Raw genomic sequence first — 22,731 nt, 5'->3', positions numbered from 1 at the left:
TGGGTCTAAAAGAGCAATACTGAGCAACAACTGTCTCTCACTGCAGTTTTCTAGTAACTCCTCAGAAGGAGAGTCAACAACTCTTCAGTCTAACAATGTGGACACAAACAAAATGGTACAGAAGAATCCATTGCGGTAAATTCTACAAAATGGTGCGAAATTCAAAACCTGGTAAAAACTGGAGTCTCTCTCCCAACACTGACTGACTTCATCCGTAGTCTTCATACAGACTCCAGTGGTGGGTGTTTACTCACTCAAGCTAAGTGGCATTAGACAACAGTGAAAACTCATGAATGTGATCTTGAGCTTGAACCACTTTCTGTCACACTGAAACTGATTCTCTGATAAAACATGCAAGAAGGAACAGCCGATTATATTGTTGGTTTGTGGCAGGGATGTGACGATGCAGAAAATAAGAAATCCTACCTCGAACAAATGTTTTTCAAAGCACAGGAATAGCAGCCTCTGTGTCTCCTGCTTCTTCTAAGTATTGTTGTTGGACTTTGAACAATCATAGCTTTTGCTGCTCAACCCTGGATTGACTCATACATTTGTACAAAGGTTCCTGAATCATTAATCATTACAAAGTTATGAACTCAGAGATTTGTTTTCTTTTTTTATATCATTTTATTTAACACACACACATAGCCACACACACCCACACACACACACAAAGTTGTCTTTTCATATCTTTGTGGGGACATCTAATTGACATAATGCCTTCCCTAGCTGCTTACCCTAACCATAACCACAATCATAACCTAACTCTAACCCTGATACTAAAACTGCATTTTGAGTCTCAAAAATTCCTTCAGACTTATGGGGACGGGGATTTTGTCCCTATAAGGGCTGCTTGTCCCCAATAGCACAGTAAAATTCCAACTTTTGGTCCCCACAAAGATATTTAGCCATGGTACACACACAAACCAATTCAAAACTACATACTGCATATTTTGGAATGTTTCAATGCAAATTTCAGAAATGTTATGAACTCTTTATTGCTGCTCTGATAAGAGCAGAATTCCAGACTGCAGATAAGATCTGTGCACTACTGACAAGTGAGTTTACGCCCTGTAACAGTGGCATAAATAAGTTATTAAAGGTCAGAAGTAACAGAGTCAGAGTGATACTGTGTGATTCTGAGTTTAACCAGTTTTGAATGTGTTTGTGTGGTTGTTGTTTGTTTGTTTTTTTGTAGAGTATTTGTGTTTAAAGTTTAGGCAAAAGGCCGGAAGACTTCAAGAAGTGTTTCTTAGGAAGTGTGGAAAACTGTAATATAATAGGTGTAAAGTTTAGGTTGCACAGTGTGCAGTAGTATAGTCTTGTATTGCACTACAGAGACCACTTCAACATGATTAAGACTACAAGTGGTCGAGTATTTCACCTTTTAACCTTTTCTGACTTCAGCTTTTTTCTTGTGCTTTTCTCATGTTACCACACCATCCTGCTGGGCCCTGCTTACACCCCAGTCATCAAGAGGATTAGAAAGGTCACCAAAAACATCAAGCAGTGGACAGAGGAAAGTATCCTCACCCTACAAGGATGTTTCGAAGCCACTGACTAGGACAGCCTTCTTTCTCCCTCTGATGACATCGGCGAACAAGTCAGCACGGTGACATCATACATCTCCTTCTGTGTTGACAACATTATCCCCTCAAAAACAGTCTCCATGTATCCCAACAACAAACCCTGGATCACCAAGGAACTCAAGGAAATCCTTAATAAAAAAGAGGATTTTCTTCACCGGCTCTGCTATGGATAAAAAAGGAAGTCAACAGGGAGGTCAAGAGGGCCATAAAAGTGGCCTCTGTGAATACTGTGGTCACCACCCGCAGAACCATCCAGGTGGAGGGCAGCAACCCCTCCTCCCTCCCTGACGACCTCAACGCTTTCTACACCAGGTTTGAGATGGTGGTAAGAGATGGTGGTGACCTTCTCCAGAGGGATCTGGCTGCTTCAGTCACCACCACCATCCATGGGAAGCCAGTGGAGGTAGTTGAGGAGTACAAATACCTGGGAACCATCTTTGACAACCTCCTGATATTCTCTGCCAACACAGAGGAGATTCTCAGGAGGTGCCACCAACGGCTATACCTCCTTAGGAAACTCAACTCCTTTGGAGTCAGCACACCCATCATGATGACTTTTTTACTATGCCTTCCTGGAAAGCATGACCTTCTCCATCACCTGCTGGTTCCACTCCCTCAGCCTTCAGAACAAGAACAGACTGCAGCACACTGCATCAGTGTGCTCTAAAATCATTGGCCTGCCTGTCAGAACTCTGGCACATGTTTTCAGGCAACAGGCCCTTAGACAGGCAGCCAAAATCATCAATGACCCCTCTCACATGCTTCACCCCGCATTTCAATGGCTCCCCTCTGGGCGACGCCTCCGCTGCATTTCCTGCAGGACTGAAAGGAGGAGAGCCACCTTTGTCCCCAAAGCCACCCTGCTTTTTAACTCCAGCCGATAAGAACATTTCCCACACCAGAAACATAAATTACTCTATACTCGTCTTATACTACCGACAATTTATTCACTCTTAGAGTTATTTATTCACCTTTCAGTCACTTTAATTTTAAACTGTCATTTTAAAACTGTACATTCTGTGTATTCTGTTCTTATTATTCTTATCTTCAACGTTATCTGCTCTGTCGTATGTTAATTGCCCCTTGGGGATAAATAAAGTCTTTCTGATTCTGATTCTCATGTTTTAAAATTCCTAAATGGTGTCCAGTCCATGTATTTTATGTCATTTTCACTTCTGAGATTTACATTTTGGACTGTTTGTAGAGACGAGGATGTCAACATGTCTCACATGCTTCCTCTTTTTTAAATTACACTCTAGTCATTAGGTTAACAACATATCACCACACAAACAGGGCCCTGAAGGCCTTGGGAGGTACATTAGTCAGTGGCTGGTGGGTGCAGCTGCTGCAGTAGCCTCATTCACCCCATTACTGCTACCTGCCCCTCAATTTTATCTGCAGGTTAGACATTAAGGGTCTTGGGGGTGATCCCTACGTGTTAACAACATTCTAGTTTTCACACACTCATACTTACCCAAAGCAGTTTGAATATTTCTTTTTAAAGATGTCGTTCATTTTAAAACATAGCAGGTGTTAAAGTAAATATGAGTCAAATAAGAATGTAGACAGGGGACTTCAGCATTAACTACATAACTAAAAAACACAACGTAGAATTAATTGGTGGGATTACATGAATGAATGACCAATTTTAAATTATGAACCAAAATATGCCTTTTAAAATGGTAAGGCGGAACGTGGCTATTCTAAAACAACAAATGAGGACGTAAACGTAAAACTAGGAAATAACGCTTCTGCGTTTTGACGCAAGTGAAGTTCTAAGCGTGTTGTTTGTTTTCGGGAATCAGAATAGAAATATGCACTTCTAGTGCACATTTTTTTTTTTTTTTTACATATTATTATTTGTTTCTGTTGCTGTTTCATCACAGTTGGTGGCGGAAGAGTAGGGTTGGGTACCACATCGCAGCTGTCGGGATTTGTTGCTTATTCTTAAAGTGACAACTCGGTTTCGACCAAATTCACCAAACTCTAAAAGTGTCAGAGCATCGCGTCATCCACCACACCATGGAAGCACCAAACCAGCATATTAGAATAAAAATACAATAAACGTGTTTACAATAAAACAAAAGGGGTTTTTTTTTAATTGTGATACAGCACACAGTGCCTACTGCTGCAAATGTAAATTATTAACATACTGTACATAAATATACACACACACACACATAAAATAGAATACACACTTTTAATTTCAGACACACACATCTGGCTCAGAGGCATCTGCTGGTTTAACACGTGGCTAAAACACAGCTGCACCTTCAGTGCTTCACTGGTGCTCTGGTGGATGTTAACAGCTTTTAATCACACACAAGCTTCTACATTTTTGAAGTGTGTGACACATTTCTAGATCATCTTTAATTTTGTTCCACAGACTGAAACACATCGTGTTCACTTCAGGGTCTTTCATTTCCTCTGGCTCTTTGCTGCTGGATGACAACATTTTGATCTGTGGCTCCCTCTAAAGGTAAAACCAGTATTACACAAATTCAAACCTATCAGAGACTTTTAGCAGACGGACCTGTGGCACTAATCTGAAAATCCTACGTCACCTTGTTCTCAAGTTATGATGTTCACACCGCGTGCACGCTGGGGTGATGATATAATGCAGACACTACAGCTGTTGCACCAGAATGTCTGACTAAGGAAGGTGGTTCTGTAGATACAAGGGGGAGCAGGTGACTCAGAAACCCAAGGCACAGAGATGATGTAGGTCTGATCAGAAAGATTTTACTCCCAGGCCAGGGAGCAGGAACATAACAAACGCTTCACAGATCTACAAAGTACAAAATCAACAACAATAATCTGATGAAGTTCTGCTGTGACAAACATGGAAACAATGATTTTTCCTCAGCATGAAGGAAATAATGAAACCATCAGAGAGCTGTGCTGCAGGACGCCTTTATTAAGGCCGTGCCATTAATAGAGTTCATTATTAGTTACTAATTGAAACAAGACCAACTAAATAAAATTATTATTGTGTCTCATTGTTCTGAGATCAGTTTCTGGTTTTGTTTTCCAACTTAAACTTGAATAAATCCACTTTGTTTCCACATTCAGTGAAATGAAGGTGATCTCAGTACTGACCAAGACCACTGTGATGATGATTTTGTTTCCATGACTTTCATCATGAATCTGTTGATCAGACTTATTCAGTATCTCTGCAGTCAGCACAGTTAAGCAGCCACAGTTTGATCATCCACCAAAATCTAAAGTCAATTTAAACAGCTCACAGAAAACTTGATTCACTGAAAGGTTTTGAAATCATGAAGAAGAAACTGGATGGTTGTAATTTACATGTGAGCTCTAAAAAAACGTGTCACATTAGAAGGATTTCAGCCTGTAAACATCCACAGCAAACATCCACTCCCACTGAGATCTGCTACATGATCAGTGTGAGAAAAAACTGATGACATTTTAACTGTGTCCCTCCTGCAGATGGAGCTCAACATCAACTAATAACACAGATGTTACTTTAAACATTTATCAGCTCAGTTTGGAAACACAGAGACTCTGAAACAGTTTCAGGATTGTCCTGCTGGAGAAACAAAGCAAAACCTGAAAAATGATGAAACACTAACTACTGCTGTGTTTAACATAGTCATTAGGTATTTACTGACATCTGTGGTTTGAACTCAACACGGGAAGTGAGCCTTGTATGTTATGCTGCGGTCTGACTGTGTATTTCCTTGGTCGTTAACCTGTCAACGTCTACTTGGCTACTTGATTTTGAAAAGTGGATGGTTGTTAAATTCCATGTGAGCATTAGAAAAATAATTCTTGAAAAATATCTCTCAGCATTACTTACCACTTAAATATAAAATGTATAATGTATAATATAACAAAGTAGAGTCTGATAGAAAGAGATTTAATTACCTTTAAGAAAACTGAGTGCAGGTCTTGTCTGAGAAACACCGTGTTTAAGTTTTCCAGTGTCAAAGTCACTGACAGCTGTCATCACCTACAACATGAAGGCATCTCAACATAAACCTGTTTACTTTGAAGCATCCAAACTATGAAAGCCGAGAACAAGAGACAGTCCAAACTGTGACTGGAAACTAGTGATGGGTCGTTCGCGAACGAAATGGCTCTTAGAGCCGGATCTTTGACGTGAATGACGCGAGCCGGCTCCTTATCGCGAGCTGTGGTTTTTTTTTTTTTTCTCTCACCCTCTCTCTCGCACTTTTTTTCCGCTTCACTCCGCACACGAGCCTTGTGCTTTGCGCTGGGAAGGGGGAGGGGCGGTAGTTACACTCGCAGTAGCACAGGAATAGAGCGGGAGGGAGAGAGAGAGAAAGAGAACCAGGGACAACAACGTCACATTAGAAAGGTATAGTAATCATCCACAACTATTTTCAGTTGCAGATGATAAAGGATACAGAAAGTTTATTCATGCAGGCCCATATGACAGAGAATGTGGATCTTCTTTTTGTTTTCATATTTTAATTTATATTTAATTGTGTTGTGGTTTATAGTGTTTTGTGTTGTTTCACTTTAAATTTGTTTAAAAGGAAAAAGCTGAAAATTTAAATACTTAAAAGTTGAAATGTGAATAGTTGTTTTTTGTATTATATGATTTATTTATTACATTTTATGTGGAGTGAATAAATTAAAGTATATTTACGGTGGCCCCTAGAGACAAAGCACGTACAAACTTCAAAACATGTCCGAACTCTGAAGCACGTACAAACTCCAAAACACGTAAAAACTCCAAAACACGTACAAACTCCAAAACACGTACAAACTCCAAAGCACGTACAAACTCCAGAACACGTAAAAACTCAGAAGCACGTAAAAACTCCAAAACACGTAAAAACTCCAAAACACGTACAAAAGACAACAGAAGTGTCCAGGATGCTAGGCGCAGTGTTGAGCTTTTGTTACCTAGAGGCTACACAAGCCAGCAAGTACCAACGACCGGATTTGGTGTGTGGTAGTAACAGGTAAATGAACATTTTTTTTAAATTATTTGAATATATATGAGTGCTTGTGTATAAATACACAAACAATATACATATGCTTTCAACTGTGTAATTTAAGTGATCTAGGTAGCTCTGGTTTGCAAGTTCAGTTAACGCTAGAAATGTGGTTTGGAGTTTGTACGTGCTTTTTGAAGTTTGTACGTGCTTTGTCTCTAGGGGCCACCGCATATATTTATATATAAACATATATAAATAAAACCACTTTTTTTTTACATTAGTAATTCCTTTTGTGCCTAATTTTATATTATTGTTAATAATAAATTAATTAAAGCAACAAAACAACCTAAAGAGCCGGTTCGGAGCCGAAAGATCCGACTCTTTTTAGTGAGTTGAGCCGAAAGAGCTGGTTCTCTAAAAAGAGCCGGAAATCTCATCACTACTGGAAACCACGATGGCAAATTTCCCGCACCCACGTGAATAGTACCGCCCCCTCGATGTAACCAGCTCTGATTGACTAAAACTTCCAAGCTCTCACTGGTTAGCCAATAGGCTGAGCGCTTTATGTTTATTTGGGCAAAATGCCAAATGTTGGTTTTTTTTAGCTCCGTTTCTTTTCTTACATGTCATTCGACAATAAAAACTATTCTATTCTAGTCCCGCCCCTTCATCGAGGTCTCGAGCCGATTGGCTAAGAAAATAATTTTGGCATTTTCCATACTGGCTATAACCACTGAGCGGTTGGATGACACGAGCCAATCAGCTGGGTAGTATCCACGTCAATGCGGAACTTGGTCGTCATGGACTCGCGTGAGAAACGACTTCTTCATTCAGTGCTGAAGACTCAAACATGTTATGTGTCTGCAGCAAAGCAGCAGGAAAGATTCAGTGCTGTTTAAAATGTTGTAATGATGGATTCACTGGTTAACAAACACCTGTGCAACTGATTCAGACCCTAAAATATGAATCAAAGTGAGATGTTTAACCAGTCACCTCCTCTACCTTCCAGTATAAAGGCTTCTACATTTCAGTATAGTCCTCAGAGAACAATGGAAGCTCTGCTGATTAAAATTATTTTGGTAGCACTGTACTCCTTAGTATGCCATTATTAAATACATATATTTGTATTTGTATGCACTATGTACATCTATCACTGTTTTTACATCGCTGCTAATAATAACCATAATCATAGTCATAAATATATATCTGCATTTATAAATGACACACTAAAGAGGAGTAATAATATATAAATGATGAATTAACACGTTTTAATACCTTATTTATGTTAGTGTGGCATTAATATAAAGTGCAACCATTATTTTTAATATATCTAAAAGAAAGTCAGGACTCGTACTTCTGAGTTTCTGTGCCGTTAATTATATGGATGAATTCCCAATGACAACATCAATTAGCTCAACAGAAGCTCAAATAATATGAACATCCAGTTTCTGCAGCTGTTTAGAGTCTGCGCTTCACTAGAAGCAGAAGACGTATGCTAGCAACAGCAAAGTAGTTAGAAACGTGGGTTACTTCCTCTTAACACACACCACATACTCTTAACTACAGACCAAATGAGGCTGGTGTGACCACAAGGGTTCCTGCTTAAGACAAAATGTTTTCAGTTTATATAAAATAAAGACACGTGCTTCTTTTCTAATCAGTTCAGCAGCTTTTTTTTTTTTTTAACAGGAACATATCTGATTTAAAACAGACAGATTTAAAGATTTGATTGATTTAAAGGAGGAAGGAGTGGGCGTTGCTGAATAAATTCAAAGGTGTGCCCAACTCCTATTTTAAAGTCATTAAAGATGAACGAAAGAAATTAAAAAGCCCTAATGCCTCATTTTCACAGTAATGAGTAATGCTCTTCAGGAGCTCAGTCTGATCTTCACACAGACCTTCTCTGCTGCTGTCGGAACAGGAAGCAGGTGAAGAAGAGCACCAGAGAGGAAATCTGTACAGAAAGTCTTTGAATGAAAAAGAAATTATTTCCAGTGTCTCTAAAAGTGTTTCTTTGAGGTAATTCTTTTTCTAATTTGAGGTTTCATATTTAAGACTGTAATGTTTAATGTTTCAAAGGATTGTACTGTTGCTTCCTGTAAGAATGAAATAAAGAACATTTGTTAGAGGTGAATCATGGCTCTTTATCAGATTTTTGGATATTTTACACTTTGACTCTCATCCTTCATTAATGCTGCCCTGTCTCTAACTCTTCTCTTCTGCAGAGGTAAGTTTAGAGGCATCAAATAGAATTACAGGCTGGAAAAAACATGTTTATGTTCAGATTGTGAAGAGTCGAGCCCTGGTCACATACACAGAGATCCTCTTTACACAATAAAAAAACACAGAAAAATGGGATCAAATAACTACCATAATGGTACAAATGTCATGTATTTGCATTGTTGTTGCTCTTTGTGTTATTTACTCTCCGAGTTTAAATAAAGAACAGAATCTTTTAGACTCTGAGGTCTGTGCAGAGATCCATCCATGTCTGAGGTGTTGCTTCAATCAACTTTTCATCTGAATCCTACAGCAGTAAATCAAATCTGATGTGTTTCTTTCAGGTTATTCTCAGGAAGCTCCAACAAAGCAAATAGTGGCTCTGCTGGGTGATGATGTTGTTTTACCCTGTTCTCTGGAGCATCCTGTGGATGCTTCAAACTTGCAGCTGGAGTGGGCCAGAACAGACCTGACACCAGGATTTACCTATGTGTGGGACAAAAATGAAGAAAATGTGGAGTTGAAAAAGCTGTCGTACATTGGAAGAACCTCACTGTCCTTTTATAATCTGAATCATGGAGACGTCTCACTGACTCTCTCCAAAGTACAGCTGTCTGATGAAGGACCGTACAGATGTTTCATTCCACAGCTGGGTCAAAGGTCATATGTTCATCTCACTCATTCCTCTTTTTCACATTGTCATCATTGTTGGGCTCTATTGTTCCCTGGCTGTGTGGAATGTTTGCTTTCAATTACTAAAAGCTAAAACTGGTAGGTTTTAAATCTGTTTTCATCTCTTTACGTGTAGAAGATGCACTAAGTGTTACAGGCTCCAGTGGTGCCACTACACAGATGAAGTTCAGGAGCAATGAAGACACAGTGCACCCAGTTTGCCTTCCGGCGGGACAAAAGCATTGTCTCACAAGACATCCAGGAGATTGGAGAAAAGAGCCAGCACCCATCAGCTAGTTTTCCTTCAAAAACTCGTTGTGTTGTGCTAAAAAGAAGCACTTTCCTCCGTTGCTTTGTTATGTTTTCATGTTTGTGCTGATAATGAATAAAAACTGTTAAATCAAGAAAGAAAAACGCGCTTCAATGACCACATCAATATCCCAGACATGATGCTACACTCTGATTAAAAAGTATTCTTTAATTATTTTTAACAGTGCATGACAACAACCTAACCTGAATTAATACAGTTTCAGCATTTGAAAATCAAAACCAGCTGCAGGGCAAAAAGGTGAAATAAAGCAGGTGAATGACTTTATAGTCTTTAGAGAAACAAGAGAAAATAAAGAAAAAAAAAACAGAGAAAACTAATTGTTAATAGTTATAAAGCATACAATGCCAACCGTAACGTATTTATGCATTAACATAGTGCACATGAACAAATACAAAATAGATATAAGTACCTTAAATACTTCACTGGTGTCCTGGTGGATGTTAACAGGCTCATCACATACAAACTTCTACATTTCTGAAGTGTGGGACACATTTGTAGCTCATCTTTAACTTTGTTCCACAGACTGAAACACATCGTGTTCACTTCAGGGTCTTTCATTTGCTCTGGCTCTTTGCTGCACAGTAAAAACTGGAGCTGAATAGAGTTTGTCTGCTACGTCAGCGGTCCCCAACCTTTTTTGCGCCACGGACCGGTTTATGCCCGACAATATTTTCACGGACCGGCCTTTAAGTTGTCGCGGATAAATACAACAAAATAAAACTAGTACCGGTACCGAACAAAAGAAGATTTATTCATAACATACGTGAAAAGACCCAGGAAAACCGAGTTAACGATAAAAACGATAACAAAATAACGCTGAAAACCGATAAAAACCCTGAAAACCATACATTTCACACCTGAGCCTCAACTCTCGCGGCCCGGTACCAAACGACTCACGGACCGGTACTGGTCCGAGGCCCGGGGGTTGGGGACCGCTGTGCTACGTGATATTGTAACATTTTCATCTGTGGCTCCCTCTAGTGGTAAAAGCAATATTACATAATAGTGTGTGAACCCGGCTGGAAGAAAAGCTTGACGCTATTTTTTCAATATTTTGTTCTGAATATTCAGAGCCTGCAGCTTATTTCTTGACTAACGGTTTAATATTTAGGCGGAGGTTTTTGTTCCATCAGCCTCGAAAAGAAAACTTTAAACGAGTCATCATACTCACAAAACTTCTCTTTTTCTCTTCTCATGGAGTCCAAAAATGTTTCATCATCTGCCTCTCATGACAACAACATTTTTATGAGGTCCATGTGTTGATGAACTGAACACAACAATATTGTTCACTGCACAGTTTTAGAAACATTTACAGTCTGTGCTGAGGTAGAAAACTAGGGTGTGTCAGCCAGTCGACAGGTAACCTGGTCAGTAAACTGTTTGTACTTTTGTGTTTTCATCTGTTTGCTTCTTGTTTCACAGGTTCAGGCGCTAAATGAAAGGCTGGCAAAGCAGACAGAAAAGGTTTCAGTTCTCAGTTTGGAGATTTTATCATTCATAGTGTAGAGATGAGAATATTATTTTACTGTTACTATTCATAACCAGTATTATTACTGTTGCATCACTTATCATTATCATTTTCATCAAAGCATTTATTACCTTAAAGTTTGTATTTCAGGTGTGAGCGTAATTGCATAGTGATCTTTCATTGCGGGTGCAACTGTATTCATGTTATCTATATCTCTTATAGATAGTTGCAACTTATTACTCAAATACGAACCATGACAATAGAAATAACAGAAAAATAGTGCTGCAGGGTCTCTATCTGAAGAAATACCTCAAATCCATTTGTCTTTTCACCTCCTCATTCTGCTCGTTCTGTTTGATTGGTTCACTTTTCATCAGTAACAGATGAATATTTTTCCATCTGATCTGATGTTGAGTTTTCTTTTATTTCTTCATGCTGTATTCTGTAATGTCCACATAAACCAGGATGTGGTTTTGTTCCTTCAGTTTAGTCCCAATGTTTCTGTCATCTACAGAAATGACATAAAAATTTGTTACTGCACACAAAGTCATGTGACGTTTTTACTTTATTGTTACTTTGCAACCAGTTATTTACCCTGAAAATAATTCTTTTACAAAACAAACAGATAGTGAACTGACAGTGTGAATTATAAAAGTGTGACGCTGACAGTGAGGAGGTCCACCAAAGAGGACAGAGCCCAGTTTCCATTCAGTGACACACCGATGAAGATCTCTCACTACATTTACCCAAACTGTACCCACAGAGTAATCACAAACTGTAAAATGAGGATGGCATCAGCAGTTCATATGATAACTTATAAGAAAAATAACTGCACTTTTAATTTCCACAAACAGAGCATCAGTACTGAGCAGCTAGTGATCCATCTGAAAACCCAGCACAAGCTTCAGACTTCGACAAAGCAGAACAAGGCAAATAATTACTGAGACAGTAAAATGTGACTGAAGCCTAACACTCTCATCCACCTCAGTACAGGTATGGACATATACGTATGTGACACATAAATTCTTATTTTTTTGCAGATAACACCCATAATAAAAAGAATGAATTTCTGAATTCACCACTTTGCTTTTGATTTAGTTCTTATCTAACAAACATAATAAACACCAAGAAAGCTGCTCCAACAATCATACTGATAGTTGACCTCTGACCTCTGATGTCTTCACCTAAATGACAAAACAAACCAAACGCATAATGGACAAGAGGAAGATGTGTGTAATCTTACCACAAAAGGGAATGCTAGACAGCTAGGTGAAAAAGAGGGACCCTGGCCAGCGTGACACAGCGACCCAGTTCCGACAGTGGAAGACGCTGCGTGTAATCGACCGCCGGGCAGAGGTGTACCTCTGCTGGCATATGTGAGTGACACTTTCTCCACTGTCGTATGCCGGATGCAGCCGTGTTGGGAAAGGGTTGCGATGGCTGTAAGCCAGGGTCTCTTCCAGGACGAGTTTTCTGGCCCCTATTTGTGTATTTGCAGGGTGCTGACGCGAGGGGAGCCATGGTGGCATCGCGTGGAGGATTGCGGTGCGGAATGAAAGCTGGACTGGGATGTGGTGGGCCCAGTGAGGGGACAAGAGGGGGATAGGAGGCTCCTCCTCGTTGGCCTAAGACAGGGCTGGCATGGACCCCACTCATGCAAAGGAATTTCTGGCCTGCTGGCGGACCCATCCAGGGTGTGGGACATTGCATCAAAGGATTTTAGTGTATGTGTAAAATTGTATTTTTATGGGTTTTAGAATAGTTTTTTATTTAGTCTCCATGGGGATTTTAGTATATAGATAACATTTTATTGTGGATGTTTTTTAAGTGTGTTTTTAATTTGTGCTCCCTGACCTGGGAATGAACTGTTTCTGATCAGACCTGTTTCATCTCTGTGCCTTTGGTATCTGACTCGCTTGCTCCCGCGTGTATTTTAACGAATCATTCTGTTTTTAGCATGACATTCTGGCGCGACAATCTTTACAGATGAGCGAAATGCTCGAACCACTTTCTGTCACACTGAAACTGATTCTCTGATAAAACATCCAAGAAGGAACAATTATATTGTTGGTTTGTGGCAGGGATGTGGCGATGCAGAAAATAAGAAATCCTACCTCGAACAAATGTTTTTCAAAGCACTGGAATAGCAGCCTCTGTGTCTCCTGCTTTTTCTAAGTATTGTTGTTGGACTTTGAACAATCATAGGTTTTTCTGCTCAAGCCTGGATTGACTCATACATTTGTACAAAGGTTCCTGAATCATTAATCATTACAAAGTTATGAACTCAGAGATTTGTTCTCTTTTTATATCATTTTACTATACACACAACCACACACAGTCGTGTTTTCATATCTTCGTGGGGACATCTAATTGACATTCCCTAGCTGCTTACCATAACCATAACCATAACCATAACCATAACCTAACTCTAACCCTGACATTAAAACCACATTTTCAGTCTCAAAAAATCCTTCAGATTTATGGGGACGGGGATTTTTTCCCCACAAGGGCTGTTGGTCCCCACAAGTACAGTAAAATTCCAACTTTTGGTCCTCAGAAAGATATTTAACCATGGTACACACACACACCCACACACACACATATATATTTTAAACTAATTGAAAACTACATATTGTATATTTTGGAATCTTTTAATGCAAATTTTATAAGTTTTACGAACTCTTTATTGCTGCTCTGATAAGAGCAGAATTCCAGACTGCAGATAAGATCTGTGCACTATTGACAAGCGAGTTTACGCCCTGTAACAGTGACATAATATTGTGTTATTCTGAGTTTAAACAGTTTTTAATGTGTTTGTGTGGTTGTTGTTTGGGTTTTTTTGTAGTGGATTTGTGTTTAAAGTTTAGGCGAAATGGTGGAGAGAGGACGATGTCAACATGTCTCACATGCTTCCTCTTTTTTTATTTACACTCTAGTCATTACGCTTTACAAAATATCACTACACAAACAGGGCCTTGGGGGGAGGTGCATTAGTCAGAGGCTGGTGGGTGCAGCTGCTGCAGTGGCTCCATTCACCCCATTACTGCTACCTGTCCCTCAATTTAATCTGCAAGTTAGACATTAAGGGTCTTGAGGGTGATTCCTACGTGCTAACAACATTCTAGTTTTCACACGTTCATACTCACCCAGTAAACTCCACAACACACAAACCTAACATAACAGTTTCGACACTGAGTGGGGAGGCGGTGTGGGCGAACATCTTCCTACACCCCTGTTTCACACACCCTGCCTGGGACAGGGCTCCACAGGTTTGTGGTGCACTTTGGCTTCGTCCTGATTTGCTGATGGTTCGGGGTGCACTTGCTTTCTGACACTACAGGAGAGAGAGGGTCAGTGTGTGCACATGTGTCTTTGTCTTTCTGTGGGTCACTAGGGTGAGTGAAAGAATAGTGCATGTGTGTATAATAGAGTATGTGTTTGTATATTTGTGTGTGTGTGTGTGTGTGTGTGTGTGTGTAAAATTTGTATATATTGATTAGACTCTTGAAGGCAAGCAGAAGACGTTTCATACTAAAAAAGTAGTTTGAATATTTCTTTTTAAAGATTTTGTTCATTTCAAAATATAGCAGAAGGTGTTGAAGCAAGCATTAACTACAAACACAAAGTGGAATTAATTGGTGGGATTACATGAATGAATTACTAATTTTTAATTATGAATCAAAAATATACCTTTAAAAAAGGCACGGCGGAACGTAGCTATTCTAAAACAACAATAAAAATATAAATTACCACTGTAATTTTATATATACTCAATAAGAGTGAAGCTTAGACACACATTTAATGTCCTCGGACCAGATGGCCTGAAGGTAGCCAATAAAAATTAAATGAGGAAATAACGCTTCTGCGTTTTGCCGCAGGTCAAGTTCTAAGCGTGTTGTTTGGTTATCGGGAATCAGAATAGAAGATATGCACTTCCAGCCTACTAGCACGTGCTGCAGAGCCTGTCAGAACCACGCCCAGTAAACGGATCGATAACATTGGAAGTGGAAGGTCACGCACGCAAACTTTACATGGACCATAAAAGCAGTGATGGGAATTCCAGGTCTTTTTAGAGAACCGGCTCCTTTGGCTTGCCTCACTGAAAAGAGCCGGCTCTTTTGGCTCCCAACCGGCTCTTCAGATTGTTTTGTTGCTTTAATTAGTTTATTATTAACAACAATATAAAATTATGAATTACTAATGTAAAAAAATGTGTTTTTTATTTATATATGTTTATTATATATATGTGCTTTTATTTATTCACTCCACATAAAATGTAATAAATAAATTATAAAATACAAAAATCAACTATTTACAATTCTACTTTTAACTATTTAAATTCTCAGCTTTTTCCTTTTAAACAAATTGAAAGTGAAACAGCACAAAACACTGCAAACCACAGGACAATAAAATATAAATTAATATGCAAAAGAAAAAGAAGATGCACGTCCTCTGTCATATAGGCATGGGATGATTTTTTGGGAGAGTGTTTTCCTGCTTGGAATTGCATACATAGGATTCAGTGCATGAATAAACTTTCTGAATACTTTATCATCCGCAACTGAAAATAGTTGGAAATCAAGTGAAATCATTTTTTCTTTATCCATTGAGTTCTGTCATGCTGGGGTCACAGACTTCTCCAAAAACTGTCTAATAGAGCTCTGGGTTGGTATAGGTGGTTGTGGAGCCGGCTCTATATGATATCCTTTTCTTGCAGACTGTACGCTCTGCCTTTGTATTGTCAATAAAATTGAAATGGTTTCAGATTTTGCTTCTTTTCTTGGTGTCTCTTGTTGTTGCCACTGGCTCTCTTTCTCTCTCTTTCCCTCCTGCTATGTTCCTGTGCTACTGCGAGTGTTACTACCGCCCCTCCCCCCTCTGCTCAGCGCAAACACAAGGCTTACATGCAGCTTGAAGTGAAAAAAAGTGTGTGTGAGAGAGAGAGAGCTAGGGTGAGAGAAAGAAAAAAAAATACGGCTCCCCTCGTTCACTTCAAAGAGTCGGCTCTAAGAGCCGTTTCGTTCGCGACCGACACATCACTACATAAAAGTCTGCTGACTCATCTCTTCTGCACAACATTGTTCTCTTCTATTATGGATTTATAACGCGTTTAACATGGACACCTTAAGCACTTTCTCACTGTGGACTTTTGTCCTCTGCGTAGATTTTGTTAAAGGTAAATACATTTGTTCTTTTTACAGATTCTTCTTTGTTTCCGTTGCGGTTTAACCACAGTTGGTGGAGGACGGGTGGGGTTGGGTACCGCATCGCAGCTGTGTAACTTTCTTGCATGAAATTGTTTATTCTTAAAGTGAAAACTCGGTTTCGACCAATTCAACAAACTCTGAAATGTCAGAGCATTGCGTCACCCACTACACCATAGACGCACCAAACCAGCATATTAGAATAAAAATACAAAAGAAACGAGCATCCATTTTAAAAATCACCTACAGATACAGGATAGGCAAAAAAAAGAGAAAGTTTTGACAGCGGGAACTGGGAAACTAATCAGGTTCCAAAAAAGATGAATGCTGCAAAGTAAAGAGACATGTAATATTATTACTTATTATTTATTCTTACTTTTTAAAGTTAGTAAAATGGTGCTCCAAAAAAGTTGTAGAAGGATACAGACGACAATTCAGAACGGTCTTTACACAAATAAATTTAGTGATTATTTTGGATACAAAGTAAACAGTTTTAATCGTGGGCACAGCCATTCAGATGGCTCCCAATGCAATAATTAAAAACATATGTCTCTTCGTAGGTGATTCTCAGGGTTATTCTCAGGAAGCTCCAACAAAGCAAATAGTGGCTCTGCTGGGTGATGATGTTGTTTTACCCTGTTTCCTGAAAACTCCCGTGGACACTTCAAACCTGCACCTAGAGTGGGCGAGAACTGACCTGACACCTGGATTTATATATGTGAGGGGAAAACTTGAAGAAAATGTGGAGTTGAAACAGCCGTCGTACGTGGGAAGAACCTCACTGTCCTTTGATAAACTAAAGCATGGAGACGTCTCACTGACTCTCTTCAAAGTACAGCTGTCTGATCAAGGACTGTACAGGTGCCTCATTCCACAGCTGGGTCAAAGGTCATTTGTTTACCTTATTGTAGGTAAGTGCAGTTTTCTCTTATTTTGTTTTCTCTTTTTTCTTTATTTTTATAATTGTGGTTTTCTGGATACAAACTAAACAAAAATAGTGCATTTCAAGAGTCTTCTGATGAAACAACCAATCCGTCCAGCAGCAGCCTAAGCAGAGAAGCACAGATATCCCTCTTCCTGGCCACCACCTCCAGCTTATTGGTGGGAACACCAGAGCGTTCCCTGGCTAGGCAAGAGACTTAATCTCTCCAACATGTCCTGGGTAAATCCTGGGGCCTCCTCCTGGCAGGACCTGCCCGGAACACTTCACCCAAGGAACCGCCTCAACTGACTCCTTTCAGTATGGAGAAGTAGCAGCTCTACTCTGAGCCCCTCTGTAATGACTGAACTCCTCACCCTGTCTCTATGGAAGAGGGCAGCCGCCTTTTGGATAAAGCTCATTTTCATCTTATTTTTTAATCACTACAAAAGCTCGAGACCACAGATCAGGGTAGGGATGCAGATTAACTGGTAAATCAAGAGCTTTGGTTTTATGCACACCTCTCTTTACCATGCCAGACAAAAGGCAGCGTCCACATTACTGCAGCTGTAGCCCCAATCCATCTATCGATCTCCCATTCTCCTCTCCCCTCACTGGTGAACAAGGGGCAGAGACACAAACTCCTCCACTCTGGGCTGATTTCATTCTTGCCCCTCACTGAAATGCAGCCTCTGGATGTTTGGTCCATTACAAACATCACGTTGGTGCTTAAAGATGTTCATAATGCACCAGCACTAGTTGCATCAGGTGGAATTCAGACTGGCTTGGCAGACTTAAAGATGGATACGCCTGCCAAGCCATGGATGGATTGATAATTTTCTCACATTACTGAACGCATGTTTGTTTGCCTTTGTGTACACGTCTGACACAGATTTAAGTTCCCAAATATACATTAAAATGTCAAATCTGATGAAAAATGTGTAAGCACTTTGACAAATCTTTCTGAGTTCATCCCCAGGTCTCCAAAGCACATGATAACAGTTGTGATGATATAAATCTAGCATCTGCTGGGGTGAAAAATGATACTGTGGCAGAGCTTGATATGAATATGTTTTCACTTGCTGCTGAATTTTAATCATATGCTTAACAATTATCAGTTTATTTGTTTTTTTCACTGTGTCAGAGTATAAATATGCAGGAAGATGTACTTTGAGGCCATGTGTGTTGAGTGACGAATATTATGTGTTCAAAAATAAGCGTGCATATCATTTATGAAACAATAGTTTTGAACACTGACAAGTGTAAAAGAGCCTGGCTTTTCTGTTTTCCAAATGAATTCCATTTTTGGTACTTCAAGGAGAAAAAGACAGAAGAAGACTGTGTGCAGTAGCAGAGGAATGGTTTAAAAGCAAAATAAAGTAACCTTGGTAACACATTTATCAAACAAATATAGATTTTCTTTTATCAGTTACTGAAGCAAGTAGAGACCTCCATGTGTAAAAACAAAACATAATTCTTCTATTGCAGAAATTATGTTAACAACATCTTTCCAAATACTTTATTTCATACTGCTACAAAGGTCTATTGAAACATTTATTTATACTGTACACTGTTTTTATGGTCACTTTTTGTTCTGTTTTTCGTTTTTCCTCCTCTTGTCTCGTTCATCAGGGTCAGCATCTACACCCGTCATAAAGGTGATATCAAATGTAAGCAGCAGGGTGGTGTTACAGTGTGAGTCTGCAGGCTGGTATCCAGAGCCTGAGCTGCTGTGGTTGGACGGTGAGGGAAACCTCCTCTCTGCTGAACCTACAGAGACCCTCAGAGGTCCTGATGACCTCTATACTGTCAGCAGCAGAGTGACTGTGGAGAAGAGACACAGCAACAACATCACCTGCAGAGTCCAACAGAGGAACACCAACCAGAGCAGAGAGACACACATACATGTTCCAGGTAATAATGACTCACATTCAGAAACAAACTATTTCATTATTTCACTATCTTCATGTTGAGTTACTTCTACTGTTTCCTTCCAGGAAAATCTCATCTGGTGTGTCCATCTCAGGTTGTAGCCATGATGGGTGATGATGTTGTTCTTCCATGTCAGCTTAAACTTGCTGTTGATACTAACGCTGAGACTGTGAACTGGATCAAACCTGGTCTGGACCCAAATGTTGTCCACCTTCATTTTGATGGACAGCTGGTGTTTGAGAACCAAAACCCATCTTATCACTTTCGTACTCGAGTCTTTGAGGATGAACTGATCAAAGGGAACGTCTCGCTCAAAATATCCAAAGTGAAACTCTCTGATGAAGGAACGTACAGATGCTCCATTCCCTGGATACGTGAAGAAGCTTCCATTGTTCTCACTGTTGGTGAGTCAAAACATTTAAACAAACCTGATTTAAAGTATAACGACACTGTATGATGATTGGAAAAGAGTTTACAATGCCTTCTTTGCCCTTATCAGCTTCAGCATCTACACCCGTCATAAAGGTGATATCAAATGTCAGCAGCAGGGTGGTGTTACAGTGTGAGTCTGCAGGCTGGTATCCAGAGCCTGAGCTGCTGTGGTTGGACGGTGAGGGAAACCTCCTCTCTGCTGGACCTACAGAGACCCTCAGAGGTCCTGATGACCTCTATACTGTCAGCAGCAGAGTGACTGTGGAGAAGAGACACAGCAACAACATCACCTGCAGAGTCCAACAGAGGAACACCAACCAGAGCAGAGAGACACACGTGCACGGTACAAATCACTAACAACATATTTTATTTATCACTTTTTTGGAACAAGTAAGAACTACTTTTCTGTTAATCCCATGTATGTTTTTTTCTGTTAAGGTGTCATCCTGGACTCATTCATTCCTCTTCTTCACATTGTCATCATTATGGGTTTTTTTGGTTTGCTGGCTGTGTGGATTGTTTGCTTTCAATTACTAAAAACTAAAACTAGCAGGTTTTAAATTTATTTTTTATTTCTTTACATGTAGAAGATGCATTAAGTGTTACAGGCTGCAGTGGTGCCACAATACAGATGAAGGTCAGGAGCAATGAAGACAGTGCACTCAGTTTGCCTTCCAGCTTGTATCTCTTATTCAACTTTTAACAATATTGATGTGTGTATTGCTCTTGCTCAGTCCCAGTGTCCTTACAGTTCACATATGTCATTCTTTCAAAGTCATAAGCTGAAAAATTAATGTGTTCACACATCAACGTTCCACCATTTTACATGTACTTCATGTGGTCTCACAGTGCAAGCATATTAAAAGTACAAATTCACTCTTGTATAAGTGATTCAAAGCTACTATAAATCTACAGTGGATCTTAGAGCAATACCCAACCACCTCTAACCACCACAGTGCTCGGACTCATATCCAACAACGATGAGACAAACTACAGGACAGAGGTGCAACAACTAGAGTCATGGTGCCGCGACAATAACTTGGTCTTAAACACCAAAAAGACCAAGGAGATTATTGTAGATTTCCGGAGGAAAGGTCATAACAACTACCGGCCTCTCTTCATTGGCAGTGAGGCGGTGGAGAGGGTGAGCAGTTTTAAATTCTTGGGGGTAACTGTGACTGAGGACTTGTCCTGGGGCAACCACATCACCTCAGCTGTACGGAAGGCCCAACAGCGCCTCTACTACCTGAGGAGACTGCGGAGCGCACACATTCCCAGACCTCTGATGTTGAACTTCTACAACTGTGCCATCAGCAGCGTTCTGACGTATGGATTTCTAGTGTGGTTCCCCAGCTGCACCAAGGCCGACCAGCAAGCACTCCAGCGGGTGGTGAAAGAAGCTGGCAGAATTATTGGAACGATTCTGCCAGAGATTAGCAACATCTTCCCCACTCGCTGTCTGAGGAGGGTGCACAGTATCCTGCGGGACCAACATCACCCTGCGCACCACCTTTTCCACCTGCTGCCCTCAGGGAGAAGGTACAGGTCCATACAGGCCAGAACGTCCAGATTGGCCAACAGCCTGTATCCACAGGCTGTGAGGCTCCTGAACTCTGCCCCCCCCCCCCCCCCCCTCTGCCCCCCCTCTCACGGACAATAACCATATCCAACTTATTAATAGCAGTGAACTGGTCTGAAAAAGAGACAATTATCATATCTCACAGTACAATAATTGAATGGGTTGCACTGTTGCACTTTGTCATATTTCTCAGGTCTTTGTCTGAATGTCCCATGAACACTACCTGTCATATTTTCATGTTTTTTTTTCCTAAGGATCGTCTCATTACACTGAAGTCACATTGGGTTAAATGGTTACACTTGGGTCTAAGGGGAATTTAGTATTTATTATTATTTGTTGTAGAAGCTCCAAACACAATTTCATTGTTCTTGACAATGACAATAAATAAATACTTGATACTTGAACTTGAACCTGGTTGGAATTACAGTGGATACATGTACCTGCTCTGAATACTGAAATTTTTGGACAAATGTGACCATTAGTTTAGATTCATTTAGAACACAAAACAGCAAGATCAACAACTGAGCAAAGAATTTTTACATCTTGTTTCTGTAATTGAAGAAAGACAACATTGCTTTAATGTAGTTTCCATCCTTTTAAAAAAGGAATGTTTCTTGTTATACATCAAGTTAAATAAGTTTGGGTGTAAAATATACATTATTGTACTTAGAAAATAAAAAAAAATGGTCAAATTGGTCAGAAGGCAAAATTTCAGTTTTCATGTGATGCTCTCATGACCACAGTGGAAAAGCTATTTAAGATGTAATCCCCCTGTACAATAAACAGTACAGAAATGTGACAAATATGAAATACATTTTAACACTTTATTATTTGTTCATGTGTGTTTAGCCTGCAGAGATTATTGTCACCAACTCAGACAAGAAGGAAACTGCACCACAGCTAAATACAGGAACAGAGAAAGGTCATCATCAGATCTGCCTGAAAAAACCCAAACATACTGCCAGCAATCTGATAGACGTTAAGAGTTTAATGTTTATTACTTTTTGTCATTGCTACTGATCCATTGCTTCACTTTCTATCTCATTTATTTAAGCGTTATGCTGCAGTCATGTTTGTTCTGAGCTGATTAGAAAAAGTTCTACCCAGCATTTGATAATTTTAGTATCACCTAAAGTCAGTGAGCTAAACCTGTGGAGGGTTATTCTTTTAGAAGGAATATTTTTCTTGTTTTTTATGAGTTATAGAATAATTCAGATTCCAGTGATGAGATTCTATTTTTTACCTATTTTTTAACATTATTGACTAATAGTTCTTCAGAATTTCTGAAGGTTTTTTAAAGCTTTGTTGGCTGCTTTTCAGTTCTTGTACCTGACCATTTTCAGAAGAATGTAGTTTGTTTGCTTGTTAAACCACATAAATGGTAGTAACTAGACCGAAAAGCAGAGCACATTTCGGTGCTTTATTTCGGTGCTTTTTTCCCCCTGAGATGTCGT

The 22,731-nt window shown here is 39.7% G+C and overlaps 1 protein-coding gene across 1 annotated transcript; it reads left to right on the top strand.

Moving 5' to 3' along the window:
* The first annotated feature begins 112 nt into the window (after positions 1 to 112).
* On the top strand, positions 113 to 21,550 carry LOC134623762 (butyrophilin-like protein 2). The gene is made up of 9 exons (XM_063468783.2): positions 113 to 135; positions 1,836 to 2,075; positions 12,710 to 12,756; positions 16,976 to 17,326; positions 18,967 to 19,248; positions 19,332 to 19,670; positions 19,766 to 20,041; positions 20,655 to 21,237; positions 21,532 to 21,550. Exons 1-9 carry the CDS (start codon positions 113 to 115, stop codon positions 21,548 to 21,550), a joined length of 2,160 nt encoding a protein of 719 aa, XP_063324853.2.
* Positions 21,551 to 22,731: the final 1,181 nt, after the last annotated feature.

Source organism: Pelmatolapia mariae, linkage group LG3_W, assembly GCF_036321145.2.
Source record: "Pelmatolapia mariae isolate MD_Pm_ZW linkage group LG3_W, Pm_UMD_F_2, whole genome shotgun sequence".
NCBI lineage: Eukaryota > Metazoa > Chordata > Actinopteri > Cichliformes > Cichlidae > Pelmatolapia > Pelmatolapia mariae.
Note: the sequence above shows the minus strand (reverse complement) of the source record. Positions and strands in the feature narration are given on the sequence as shown.